We start from the raw sequence: 14,034 nt of genomic DNA on the forward strand, positions 1-14,034 counted from the left end.
GACCACTTTTTCTCCTTTTAAACTGGAACATCTTCTGGATCAGGATTGTGGACCCAATGTTGTCCAAAAAATGGAATCTTTTCATAAAATGTTTGTTGAAACAATGGCCAGCCTTCAGTAAAAGTAGCAACACCGGCACCTGCTGCACCTCCCCAGAAGATCAAGTCTGGAATGTATGATCTGACTAATGGTGGGTTCAATTTTCCGAAATGGGAAAGAGCTTTGTAAGCTGGACCTCTAACGTACTAAAATAGGTGGGACAGTTAGTATTGTGAGACAATATATGACATTGAAAAAGTGGAGTCTGTGGAAGGGAAGGGGGCATAGATCCTTCAAACCCTTGAGGACGTTTAGTTGTGTTGAGTACATACTGAAACCATGGTTATTGGATATGGTGGTGTTTTGATGTAGTAGCCAATTCTATGGTAATTTTTAATTATTTTCTTCTTGTTTCTTATTGGTGAGAAGAAAAAAAAATAAAAAACGAAATCTCTGTGTCGTAAACAGTTGACGACATTAAACCAAGACATGCATCGGTAAAGCTTTCAACTGCTACACAATAAAACCACTGACGTATAGATTAGTTTCGTCTCCAGTCAAGTTGCTCTGTATTGCCAAAACTAGAGTATTAGGATGCTTGCTACTTCCAACTTAAAACAGCATTGATGGTAGGTCAAATAAATATTTTCACTATACGGGATATATAAAACTAAGTAGGGCCCCTTCAAAAGAGAAAGCCCCATTAGCACATTTCTCAAGAAAGACTAAAGGCCTTTATAAACAAGGTTGGAGACATCGACAAAAGCGTGTTTCCATCGCTTGTGTGTGTATATATATACCATCGCCTAACAAGCATCAGGCTGAGCCAAAATATAATCAATAGCCTGACCGACAGTCTTTAATGAATCAGCTTCACTATCAGGTATTTGTATATTGAATTCATGTTCCAATTCCATAACTACTTCAACAACATCCAATGAATCCAACCCTAAATCTTGGACAAAGCTGGCTGATTCGGCAATTTCGCCAATCTTGGCAGTGTCTACTTTATCAAACCCTTCTAATAATTCTATAACTCTTTCCTTGGCGGCGTCTCTAGTTAATGCTGGGAATCCAGCATATGAACGAACAAAGTTGAGGTTTGTTTGCTGTTGTTGTTGATGTTGTTTTTGAACTGGTGATGATTTCAATTGAGCCACTGATGGCATGGACTTGAAAGCTATGAGTTGGGCAGATGATGATGTGAATAATGACCTATTGGCAGTTCTCAATGATTTTGATACGATGTTTCTAAACATGTTGTCGTTATGCTTATAGTTGTAGTTGTAGTTGTTGTTATAGTCTTGGATGAAGAGTTGAGTATATGGTTTGTTGCAGTTGGACTGTTTTAAATTTTCGTCGCTCTCCAGTTTTCTCACTGGTTGAAATCTTTTTCTTTTTTATTTTTTAAAGTCAGAAGCAAAAATTTTTTCAAAATAGCCAAAAGCCAATAGCCAAAAACTCTTTGTTGAAACAACCCCAAGTTATTGTTGATTAGCAGGATGTTTCGTTCCAATCTTGGAGCTAGTCTAAGCTCACTAATAAGACCAATATCAAGGCCACATAATATACCCGCCACATCTGCATCCTCTTCATCATCATATCTCCGATCAATTCAACGTATACGTGCATCACCAACAACAACCAACCCATTCGCCAATACTGCAATTTCATTCCCATTCCAGCAATTACGATATTCGTCAATCAACCAAATCCAACATTTCAAACATTTCCAACCACCAAAGAAAAACATCACTAAATCACCCGATTTGCAAGGCAACCCCTTCAAAAAGGGAGTTATATTAAGGATAATGATTTTGAAACCCAAAAAGCCAAACTCGGCATTGAGAAAGTGTTGTAGGGTTAGATTGACTAATGGGAAAGTTATCAGTGCGTTGATACCTGGTGAAGGACACAATTTGCAAGAGCATCATGTGGTTTTGGTTAGAGGCGGTAGAGTACAGGATGTTCCTGGTGTCAAGTATCATTTAGTTCGTGGTGCTTATGATTTGGTGGGAGTGGCTAATAGATCATCATCAAGAAGTAAATACGGAGTAAAGAAACCTAAGCAATAAAGAGTATCTCAAGAGAGAACCGTAAAATAGATCCTGTATATATATATATGTATATATAAATGCTTTGATGAGCAAGTTCCATCGTTGTTTTAAGATGTTGATGAAAGTTTTAGCTTTTATTTATCAATATTTTTGTATTTAGAGAATATCTAAGCCTTAAGATCAAACCTCCTACCACTTGCAGTCTTTCTATTCTCAATCACCTTACCTTCATCATCTAAATTCTCGGGTTTAGCTCTATTCAAAATCTTCAAAAACTCTTTAACTCTAAATCTCATTCTCGAATGCATAAACGCTTTAGCACATTTAATATGATAATGGAAATAACTTCTAAACATTTCAATATGAGAAATACAATTTTCTCGTTTATCACCCTTGACCAAATGTCTAGGAAACAAGACAAATGTAACATACCCCTTATTTTCATCTTTCTTACTGCCTTGAACGTATTGGGCAATATCTAAAGGCGGTTCCGATTGAGTGTACAATACTTGAGGTGCAGTTTGAACTGATCTTTTTCTAGCATCCACAAACTCTTGCAAAAACACCTTACCAAACACTTTATCGGTTTCGTCCTGAAACATGGTGGAGAAAATCACCGTTACTCGATCAAAGGACGGTTTCAAATATATCGTTTCATCAGCACCACGATACTTCATGACCAAAACGGGTTCATTACTCAACTCTTGTTGGACTTCTTCGGCATAAGTGTTGGAGTTGCTGTATTTTGCCAGTAATTCATCATATCTATCAAAGGCTTTATGGAAAGCCGATGCCATGGCATTACGTTTCAATAAACTCAAATCATCAATTAATCTCAATTTCGTATCTTCATCATCCGATTGAGCTGATGTGGCAGTGTCCAATACAATTGAATAATTATATCCTTGTTCAACTTGATTAGAACTCAAGATGGTTAAACTTTGATATGAAGAATATTTCGAATGTAAATATTGTTCAACGTTGTATTTAACTAAATCGTTCCAGCATTTTAAATTTAATGACAAGAGCAATTTCGATTTATCATCGGGTAAAGTACTGATATGATAAGTGGTGAAATCAAAATCAGTTATAATACGATCCAATGATTTTAACGAGTCTGTTTGAGGGAACAACCTCTCAGTTAAAGTCTTTTGTATAAGCAAGTTATTCTGTTCAATTTGCAACATCCTCTTGGTCTGGCTGGGAATGAATGAGTGTGTCTTTGTGTATAATCTAAAAGGTCAATTGGATGGTTGGTGATGTTGGATTTGATAGTTTGACTTTGGGTTTTGGGCTTTTTGGGCTTTGACGCTCACTCCGGCAAATGTGATTGAAATTTGTCCAAAAGCAATTTTGGTGAAAAGTGCACTACCATTACCAGAAAACAGTTTCAAAATACATTATCCTCGAACTAACTACTCTTACATCGCCATTCTCTCTCTCCTTCTCATCGTTTCAATTATGATAAATATATTGACTAAAGATGCAATAAATACTGTACAAGACTATTTATTCTGTAACAAGCTAAAGTGGATAGTGTGTACTTTGAACGAGTGTGCACCTCAGCAATAACATCACCTCTCTAGTTTCTCAAATCTAACGATAGTTGAACTTTTGTCTTATATTCGACAACGAAGCCTTTGAAGATACATGACTCGACGGCAACTCCTTCGACCATCCAGGTATATCTTCCCCGCTGCCACCCACAGGTCTTTCCAAAACCACATTTTCCAAAGCCAAAGCATCTCTCAACCACGGATGATTAATCATTCCACCGGCATCAGCTCTTTCTTCCGGTTGTAAAGCCAACATCGGCAACAAGAAATCAGCAATTTCAATTGAATCACTAATGGAAAATTTATATTTTTCAACAAGCACATCTTTTAATCCCCATGGTTTCAACTTCAGTATACGTCTCATTTCGAATCGAGAATTGAAATAATCGCGACCATAGTAACTTTCCTTAATCATCATTCGGGGAAAGTCACCAAGTAATTCAATGATTTGGGCAAGGTGGTCATCATCTTTAGAATAAGATTTTCCATCTCTTGGGTCAAATAGATAATCTCCCGTGAGTAATTCAAATATAAGTGCAGCAAATGACCATAAATCACTTGAACACCCCCAATGATATCCCAAGAGAACTTCTGGTGCTCGATATTGACGTGTTTGAATTTCATCAGTAAAGTGGTGATTGGTCCAACAAGAATTACCCAAATCGGCAATTTTAACCGATATCAATTCATCTTCATTAATCACATCATCGAAATTGGCTGATGAGTCATCGAGTCGATAATTTGAATCATTGGGAATTTGCATGGGGTTTACATTGACCGGTTGATAACTATTTGAATTGGAGATTGACATTGAACTTAATGAATTGTTCAACGTACTATGGTCAATATCATTGTCTTCATCATGATGTTCAGCCGTGCTTGATAAGGGAATAGGTGAGTCTGTTGTTGTTGAATTATTTATAGACGAACTCTTGATAGGTGTATTTGTCGTTGTTGAAAATCCATAAATATTGGTAAATGATTTATTAAATGCTCTCAATGGTGAAGGCAATGGTTGAGATCCGGTAATTAAAGTTTGTCTGCGAGATCTTCTTCCTGACCGGCCCAATGATGGTGATACAATTTGGTTTGTTGGCGATGCAATCGAAGTTGCTTTACTATTACTGTTGATACGTTGATTATTTTGTTCTGTTTCCTTAATGTTACCGTATGAACTATTTGCCGTTGATATCTTTGATGATTTCAGCAATTTTCGTTGCAATTTGCGTTCCTTATTTTCTTGTTCAACCATTCGAACAATTTGCTCAACATCACCAATTTCAATCAAGACATTTTCCGGTTTTAAGTCAGTGTGGATAACCCCACACATTCGATGAAGGAAATCCAATGCCGATAACAATTGTTTGGCAATTTGTTTAACAAACACAATGGGAATACCTCGGTGTTTATAACGACGGATCAAGCCCAACAAGTTTTCTCCTAGGACTTCAAATACCATGACCACGTGAACACCATTAGATCCTTTATGAGTAAAAGTGTCCAACAATTGAATCACATGTTGATGTCCAGGATGATGAATATCGGAAGTCGTAACTTTATCCAATAATTTGATTTCATCAATGGCGGTTTCTGTATAATGCTTGGCTGATCTTACAACTTTTACCGCCACATGGCATTGCTTATCATTGTCTCTGGCAAGCCATACAGTAGAAAAATGGCCCCAACCTAGTTTCCGTACTAATGTATATTTCCCATTCTTGTATTCTTCTCCAATAAAACACGGATGGTATCCTCCGGGTACATAATCTTTTAAATCCTCTTCTTCGGCGGGGTTTACTGGCACGTCATCTTCTTCATCATCATCGTCGTCGTCATTTTCATGATCGTCATCGTTGTTGTGTTGCTGCTGCTGCAGGGCCTTATCTTGTTGCCCTATATCTAATTTACTCTCTATGTTTGTCTCCTCAAATGTGCTATGCGATCTGTCCTTCTTTCTCTTCTTTTTCTGATCAAGTTCTTTTCCTTGGTTATATTGATGATGCAAAAGATAACGACTCTTTGACGATTTCACTTCAAGTTCATACTCATCGTCATCTTCCTGTAGTTGTTGTTGCTGAGGTTTATCCCAAAATGAACCCCCATATTCCTCATCATCAACATCGCCGTCATTGTACTGCAGTTCCAATTGAGATTCAATAATCGAGTGACGTTTCTCCTCATCAAAGCTCGTCTTTAATGGTGACAACTCCGGTTTAAAATGTTTGGCTGAAGATGCAGTTGTCGATACATATGGTGAACTATGTTGAATCAAATTAGGAAGCAAAGAAGGGCTGGGAATGGGTTTAAAACTATTTCCATTTTGACTCTCGGCAAAAGTATTTGCTTGATGATGATGCTGCTGATGATGATGATGATGATGATGATGATAATTTATATCAACATTGTTTGTATTGTATCCGGTACCCGTACCAGTGTGTGTGTTGTTATTGTTACCACTGCTCTGCGTAGATCCACCGCTTTTCGTTCTCAAGTGATGCCGATGTTTGGATGTGTCATCGTTACTCCAAGATTCTTGCCGGTCATTATGTGAGCTATTTTGCGAGGAAGAAGGGTGTTGATGTTGATGGTGATTATATTGGGGGGGGTTGTTGTAGCCATGGTTGTACTGTGTGTCCTGATTATCTTGTTTTGAAACAGAATTATCTGCTTGTTGTATAGCTAATGAAAGCTTGGATTTCGTATTTGGCATATAAATATCTAGGACTGAGTTTTCAAAGTTTAAAAATAATTATACCAAAGGAGGGGGAAGGATAGTAGTAGTAGTAGTAAATCAATTGATAGCTCTGAAAGGTATGATTGTACAAAAATGTGTATGTCTGTCTAGTATGTATGTGTGGTTTGTAGTAATAAGATGTATAAAGTTACAGAGTAAGGTCTTCGTTGTGAATGGACAACCAATGAATTTTTATATTTTTTTGTTTTGTGGGTAGGTGGTGTATAGTGGTGTTGGTTCTATGGATCGAATAGGTGTGTGTAAACAGTTTATATGATGATAGATGGTGATAGATGATGATAGATGATGATAGATGATAACTGCATGTGCAGATGTTTTAATAATTAAAATAATTTTTTTTCTCTCTCTCTCTCTCTTTGTTTCTTTGTTTCTTTGTTTCTTTATAGTGTTTGGTCTTCTGGTAGTCAAAACTAATAAAATGTCTCTTACTATACTAACGACATTTCTCATCTCTCTACGTCATTATTCCTACAGACTCAACATCAACTTCCACCACGCTAGGTATATAAGCTGTTTCTTGTTCAAAATTCCCCCTATTATTACCCCCATCTAAGAGAAACTAACATATCACAGGCTTCTCCTTCCCAAAAATCTTTAAATTCTTCATTCATCTACGCTCATGCAGATTATACCCACTCACAAACACGACATTTGTTTAGTATTTGGTGGTTACGACATTACTCGAAAAACAAAAAGTAAGTAATTCATCAAATCATCACCACCACGCTTCATACAAAAACCTGCCCTAACCTTACAACTTATACTCTCTCTCCCTCTCTCCCTCCCTTCCTCCAAACTCAATACTTTAGATAAGGATTTCTTTATAATTTACTATACACACAAACAATAATAAAAAAATAAATCTTTATAAAATTTACCCTTGCTTCTTATTTCTTATTTCTTATTTCTTAATTCTTCTTCTTCTTCTTCTTCTCCTTCTCCTTCTCTTTTCTATTGCTTCTCCTAAACATACCTCGTATTCAATCCATCTTGGTATCACCTTCAGCATCCTTCTTATCACCCTCTTTACCACCTTTCGATTCTTTTCTAGCATTGGCCATTTTCTCAGCCATGGCTTGTGCTTGAGCTGCTTCTTGTTTTTGTCTAAATTGTTCCTTCTTTTCTTGTTCCTTGGCCAAATATCTACCTCTAATGACATTACCAATTGAAGCCAATTCTTCATATTTGGCAATGTATTTAGCTTTAGTTGATTCGTATCCATCATCATACAACCAATCTTCAGCCTTTTGTAACAATCCAGTCAATTTCTCAACTTCTTCATTCTTGGCAAAGTCCTTGTATTCTTCACTCAATTTACCTCTCAATTCATAAATGTATTCTTCCAATTGATTCTTTCTTTCTTCGGTATCAGCAACCAATTTATCTTCAGCAATCATTTGTCCTTCTTCTTCAATGAATTTTTGTAATTGAGCTTCGGGTAAGGCTGCACAGTCAACTTCAATTGAACAATCATTCTTCTTGACCAATTTCTTAACTTCTTTATATTGTGGTTCAGCTTGTTCCTCTTCTTCATCGTCATCACCACCCTTGGATTCACCTTCACCTTCCTTTGGTTCAACCAATTCCTTAACAATTTGTTCTTCAACAGTATGGGCTGATTCAATAGTGTAGAAACCAGATGGATCATTTCTCAACTTCAATTTAACAGCAATTGAAGATTCGCCAGCACTTGGTTCAACATTACCAATCTTCCACTTGGCAATAAAGTGTTCAGTACCCTTTGGTAATTCTTGTGGTTTGGTGTATTTAGCTTCAATGTCAAAAGATGGTCCTTTTCTGTACAAGGTAATAATCTTGGTACTTGGGAACAATCCCCCTTTAGGAAATACTTCCAAGTGGTCCTCATCTTCGTTATCTTCTTTATCCCAAAAGTATGAAACAGTGTATTGGTTGTAATCTTCAAACTTGAATGGTCTGACTCTAACAGTTGGAGAATGACAAGCACAGATATAAGCATTACCTTTAGCAATAGCTTCATCTTGGTTCAAAGTAAACGACAATGGCTTACCAAAAACTTCAGAGATCTTGGCTTTAACAGTGGGGATTCTTGAAGATCCACCAATGACTTCAATAGAATCCAATTCCTCAGCTTTTAATCCAGCATCCTTCAATGCGGTTTCAATTGGAATGTGAATCTTTTCCAACAATGGTTTAACCAAGTTTTCCAAATCTTCTCTAGTCAATGATGATGAAACGTCAACGTCATTCATAACACTCTCGATATTGAAAGGAGCTTGTGTGTTGGCACTTAAAACCTTCTTCAATTTTTCGGCAGCTGTCAATACTCTGTAATAAGCTTTAGGGTTTTCTCTAACATCAATCTTGTACTTGGTTTTGAATTCATCAGCAAAATGCTCAGCAATGGCGTAATCGAAATTTCTTCCACCAAAGTGTTTATCATAGGCAGCTCCCAAAATCTTCAATTCACCTCTTTTGACAGCAGCAATTGAAACTTGATATGAACTGTGTCCAACATCAACAAATGCCACTTTTTTGTAATCATCTTCTGGTAAATCAGCTGCTTTGAAAACACCATATCCAACAGCAGCAGCAGTCATTTCATTGACAATTCTGACTGGGTTCAATCCAGCAATCTTACATGCATCAGCAGCAGCACGACGTTGTTTCTCAGTGTACCAACCTGGAACTGATAAACAAATATCATTAACGTTACCCTTGGTTTCCTTAACGGCAGTATCCTTGATTTTATCCAAGTACATGGCTAATAATTGAGTAGCAGTGAATTCATGATCTTTACCCAAGTATTTGACTTTAGCAGAAACCCCATGGTCGGTTTTGTTTTGTACCAAAGGCACAGTGAAATACTCCTGTTCAATCTTGAAATCAGGATGATTATGAGGTAACCCAACAATTCTCTTTAAATTCTCAACCGTATTTTTGATATTGGAAGTTTGTTGGTTCTTGGCAGTTTCTCCCAAGTACCTGGACTTAGGTCCAAATCCAACTAATGAAGGAGTTGAACGGTTAGAAACCTCATTGACAACAATATCAATACCTCTATTTTTGGCACAGGCAATAACAGTATTGTTATTACCTAAATCAACACCAAATGGAACAGACATCTTTCTTTTTAAAATTCAGGTAGGAAGGTGTGTATATATCTATAATCTCTTTCTATTATTGAAAAGTAAATCAATTGACTTGTGAGTATATATATATATATGTATATAACAAGAAGAAGAAGAATTCAATAGAATATTCAAGTGAAAAAAATACATGTATATATATAAAAATAAAAAAAAGTTTTTTCTTTTGCTGTTGGTGAAAAAGTGTCGTTTCTTTTTCTTTGACATAAATTTATTAATTATAATTTTTTGGTGATGAGTTAGTAGTTAGTTAGTACTAGTATGGTGTACTTGGTAGCATCGGCCGTTAAAAAGAAAACTATAGGTAGTGCACCATTGCACAATATTCTATATCATTCTTTTATCTTCGATCCTTCATTCTACCTCATTCTTGGCGATTCTATTAAGAACACTAGATCAAACCTACTTTGTGAGTGTTGTGTTGGTATCAAAAAAAAAAAAAAATAACCCACCCAATCCACCCAATCTTCTATAAACACATCATACAAACTCTACCCAAAAGTGTGATGTCATTGCCACAATTGAACATAAGCGCTATTTAAACTACGCCATCCTGTCAAAATTATTTAAATTACAAAATCGGCACGTGTTCGGAGAAATAACACCGATTTTAACCCCAGCTCAAGGGCAGATAAATAATAAATAGACGGCTCTCTTTGCTTACACGAATCAACTACCTGTTTAGTGGATCTAAATGTCCTTTTTTTGTTTTTTTTTTTTCGTTCAATCATACTATAGACCATTCCTTCTTCCTCACCTCTATGTAGCTATGTACTATGCTCCAATATAGTCAACAATGACATCCATCCACCACTGCCAATCAATTGTAAATAATCTTGTTCTTGTTTATCTCTCACATACTTGAGCAACAACTCAACTTCATCATCATTCAACACCCGCAACTTGACCACATAGATGACAAAATGGAAATCAAATAAATCGCCACCATGCAGTTTGATAAATTTATCCAATGTTGATAAATTCTGGAAATCATGGTTCACATCACCAAGGAAATCACGATTTTCAATAACATAGCCCGGATGGGTAGAAAACAACGGAGTAGGATCCAAGGGGAACGAATCAGTCAATGAAACTAACAAAAATTCACCAGGGAAAGTAGGCTTGGCATTGCTCTTGACTTCCAATCCATATTCGTTAATTTTCAGGTATTGTATATCAGGCACATACCGTACATCGTTACTTTCATTGACATAAATTTGTGATGGTTGAGTAGACCCTGTGATTAAATCAGCTTTAACCAATGCTTCACCACTGGAACTAACTTGATATGACCGTGGTTCAATCTCTCCTTGTAATCCACCCGATATGACACAAGTGACAAATTTTGATGAAAATTGACCACTACTACTATACTTTGTGGTGTTGGGATTGGCAATTTGGAACTTGGCCGCCATCAATATTTCCAAATTGGTTAAAAAATAGCTATCTTTATGTCTTTTACATAACACAGTTCCATCTTGTTGTCCCAGATCAGTCAAATCAGTAAACACAACTCCCACTTTGTAAATCCCCAATTTTGCAGCAACTTCATCAACTAGAGTTTCATCGGGCCAGTCCAATAATGTTAGACCATCCAATTCATCCAACTGTGGTGGCTCAACAATAGCTTCAACCACGGCTTTTATGCCCATGGGTACTTTATCAAACTTTTCATATCTTCCATACAAGTACCCAAATCGTTGGACTCCGGATACACGCCAAACATTGATAAAATCATTCAAAATCGAATGGTTGGCGTATTCTAAATGATCAATCATTCTAAATTTCTGCAATTGTAATGTAATTGGTGGTGGTTGACACTTGGAACATATACCCCTAGGGTATGGCTGATGACCTTCATTACATGACAAATTTATGGCATAGTTGGGGTTCTCCAAGGGGGCAATATACGAAGATGCCAATTCCTTTTTGTTAAATTTTGCCATTTGTTGGTTGAGATAAGCATGATAAGAAATATGTTTAATATTATGCTCTTTTCGATACAGCTCATCCCAAGGAGAAAGTGGCGAACAATATTCACACATCCCTTTTGAACCATGACGGCACATTGATGACATTGGTCGTTGAATCATTCCATCCAACTTATCTAGTTCATCGTCCACTGGTAATTGTTTCACATTTACCGGACCATGGGCTGAGGATTTAGTCAATGGGATGCTTGTTGATGTAGTTCCTGTTGCTGTTGTTGTGCTCGTGTTTACTGAATTGATAGGAGCTGAACCACCCTGGGCTGAAGCTGATGGCGTTGGTAAAGCATCACCATAATTTATATACAACAAGTCTCCATTTTTCAAATTCAATTCCGCCACCAGCTTACCTACTAATGATCCAAGCTTAGAACTAGTGTCGTTGTTGCTGTTGGGCTTATCCGATATAGTTATATCACTGACATCTACATTATTGGAGCCGGGGAGCTTGGTTAATAATTGGTCAACAACAGTTTGGAAAGACGATGAAGTCTCGGTATTTACACGAAACATTCCATCTTTTGATCTGAATCGAAGTATAATTGACATTATGTTGTTGTTGTGTTTGTTGTTGTTGTGGTTGTTGTTGTTGGAAGAGGTTGTATTGGAAGTAGACTTGTATGGAGTTTTTGTTTTTTCTTTTGATTTTTTGCCACAATTAAATCTGCGTACACGTATATAATCTATGCATTATTGCAAGATAAAACTACTCTTCACCACCACTGCCACTCTTGAGTGAGGACCTCCTCCATTCCTTTCAAAAGCAAGAAATTTTCTCATGTAAATAATCAATGCCACCGCAAATCACATTTATAAACTTGGCCAAAGAAGTAGCAATTCCAATCAAGATATTCATCAAAAACATCCCACTAGATTCAACAACGTCAAACACGGGATTAGGTGAAGGAACACTAGGGAATTGTCAATCAGATAATCTTGATACTGGAACTGGCACTAGGTCCAGCACTATTGCTGCTTCTACTTCTACTACTACATCGTTATCAATCAATGAAAAATCGCCAATAACGATCCACAACATCAACCAAATCAAATTAAATCAACACCAGATCAAGACTTTAATCGATACCATATCACCACGAATCAAGAATATACTCTATTACAATCTCCGCCGATTCCATCATCAGCGAACTGGAACCAATGAAAGTATGGAGGCGGATAATAACGAGCAGGATCTAGGTGTTTACGATGATGCAGCATTTCAATTCAAAAATATCGAAGACTATTACAAGACTACTACATTCACCATCAACTCTCATTACAAAGTCACCATCCCCGTTGACGTATTGTACCAAGTCCGATACAAGTTGGGCTTACTCGATTATGATGAAGCGAGGCGGCATTTGCGCGATTGTGGGTTTAATTTAGTGGTTAAGCAGCCGATTCATCATCATCATCATCATCATCATCAACAACAACGTCGTCGAAATGTGGGATCTAGTAGCACCAATACTGAACAAAGCAGACACCAAAATGAACTGATGATAGAGAGGGGAGATAATGATAATGTGGATAAGGAACAGAAGGAAATTGAAGAAAATGATGACGATGATGACGATGGAGTGGAACAAGTGAAGATCAAACAGGAAAAGACTGATGATGATTACATCAATGATCAATCATTGTTTGCATCGTTTGATCAAGAAGAAGGAGAAAAGAATAAAGCTAATGATGCTGCATCGAAGAACAGTGGATACGTATTTCAAGGTAAACTGATTATCGGTGATTTTGCAACTTGTATAAAAGTCTATGTATATTGATGCATACACACTATTGACATCCAATGAAACTGTCATAGATCAATAACCACTACATAATCCTACAATGAAACAAAAACATCTAAATTGAAATATTGTAACATTAATATTTTATAAAAAACCTTCTAAACTAACACGATGATAACTCAACGTCTACAATGGAGTCAAAAGTCCACCACCAAGTATGAAAACCTCTTGCTTCTTTCATACCTATAGTCCTTTCAGGTTTATAAAAAGCCTCCACTCTTTTTATATTCTCACCCCCAAGTTTTCCATTTGTGCATGAGTAAATCGTCGCAAACCAGATAAAAACGGGCGCCAATTAAAACACACCACACATTGGGTCAACACAAAGGGTTCAAAATAAATCAATGAAGTTGAAGCAAAAGAAAACCAATAAAGGTAATAGCTGGCATGTGTGTTGTGACTTCAAAAACACAAACCAACCTTCTCTCTTAATGTACTCCACCAAATTGTGATAAAAGTGATATTCTCAACTGTTGAAATACCAAATCATCAATTCACATGCCAAATTCCCAATTGTATTTAAAAACATAGCTTGTTTTTTTTTTGGGGAATTTTTTATGCTTTTTTCTATTTTTTTTTCTTTTTTTTACAATTTTCTTTATAATCACCATAATGTACAATATATCTTCAACTCAAAAAAACAAATTAAAAATTATTAAAATCTCTTCCAAAGAGAGACGACTTAGAAGACCATAAAATCCAGTCAATG

General features: G+C 36.6%; 8 protein-coding genes across 8 annotated transcripts; 2 read left to right on the forward strand and 6 right to left on the reverse strand. All coding sequences in view use genetic code 12, as the record gives it.

Moving 5' to 3' along the window:
• Positions 1-17: 17 nt before the first annotated feature.
• Positions 18-380, reverse strand: CANMA_004590 (ubiquinol--cytochrome-c reductase subunit 10; the record flags this gene model as incomplete). The annotated part of the gene is made up of 2 exons (XM_051816881.1): positions 18-245; positions 372-380. The coding sequence occupies 2 exons, from the start codon at positions 378-380 to the stop codon at positions 18-20; spliced, it is 237 nt and encodes a 78-aa protein (XP_051669787.1).
• Positions 381-845: 465 nt separating this feature from the next.
• Positions 846-1,298, reverse strand: ACP1 (Acp1p; the record flags this gene model as incomplete). The annotated part of the gene is made up of 1 exon (XM_051816882.1): positions 846-1,298. One exon carries the CDS (start codon positions 1,296-1,298, stop codon positions 846-848), a length of 453 nt encoding a protein of 150 aa, XP_051669788.1.
• A 243-nt stretch (positions 1,299-1,541) lies between these two features.
• Positions 1,542-2,114, forward strand: CANMA_004592 (mitochondrial 37S ribosomal protein uS12m; the record flags this gene model as incomplete). The annotated part of the gene is made up of 1 exon (XM_051816883.1): positions 1,542-2,114. One exon carries the CDS (start codon positions 1,542-1,544, stop codon positions 2,112-2,114), a length of 573 nt encoding a protein of 190 aa, XP_051669789.1.
• Positions 2,115-2,263: 149 nt separating this feature from the next.
• ARC35 (Arc35p) lies at positions 2,264-3,283 on the reverse strand (the record flags this gene model as incomplete). Its single annotated transcript, XM_051816886.1, has 1 exon — positions 2,264-3,283. The coding sequence occupies one exon, from the start codon at positions 3,281-3,283 to the stop codon at positions 2,264-2,266; it is 1,020 nt and encodes a 339-aa protein (XP_051669790.1).
• Positions 3,284-3,692: 409 nt separating this feature from the next.
• CANMA_004594 (serine/threonine protein kinase) lies at positions 3,693-6,362 on the reverse strand (the record flags this gene model as incomplete). The annotated part of the gene is made up of 1 exon (XM_051816887.1): positions 3,693-6,362. One exon carries the CDS (start codon positions 6,360-6,362, stop codon positions 3,693-3,695), a length of 2,670 nt encoding a protein of 889 aa, XP_051669791.1.
• Positions 6,363-7,387: 1,025 nt separating this feature from the next.
• On the reverse strand, positions 7,388-9,511 carry MSI3 (adenyl-nucleotide exchange factor; the record flags this gene model as incomplete). The annotated part of the gene is made up of 1 exon (XM_051816888.1): positions 7,388-9,511. One exon carries the CDS (start codon positions 9,509-9,511, stop codon positions 7,388-7,390), a length of 2,124 nt encoding a protein of 707 aa, XP_051669792.1.
• Positions 9,512-10,302: 791 nt separating this feature from the next.
• NPL4 (Npl4p) lies at positions 10,303-12,072 on the reverse strand (the record flags this gene model as incomplete). The annotated part of the gene is made up of 1 exon (XM_051816889.1): positions 10,303-12,072. One exon carries the CDS (start codon positions 12,070-12,072, stop codon positions 10,303-10,305), a length of 1,770 nt encoding a protein of 589 aa, XP_051669793.1.
• Positions 12,073-12,314: 242 nt separating this feature from the next.
• CANMA_004597 (uncharacterized protein) lies at positions 12,315-13,301 on the forward strand (the record flags this gene model as incomplete). The annotated part of the gene is made up of 1 exon (XM_051816890.1): positions 12,315-13,301. One exon carries the CDS (start codon positions 12,315-12,317, stop codon positions 13,299-13,301), a length of 987 nt encoding a protein of 328 aa, XP_051669794.1.
• Between the last annotated feature and the right edge of the window lie 733 nt (positions 13,302-14,034).

This window comes from Candida margitis (assembly GCF_024628925.1).
Source record: "Candida margitis strain CBS 14175 chromosome Unknown scaffold60, whole genome shotgun sequence".
Lineage (NCBI taxonomy): Eukaryota > Fungi > Ascomycota > Pichiomycetes > Serinales > Debaryomycetaceae > Lodderomyces > Lodderomyces margitis.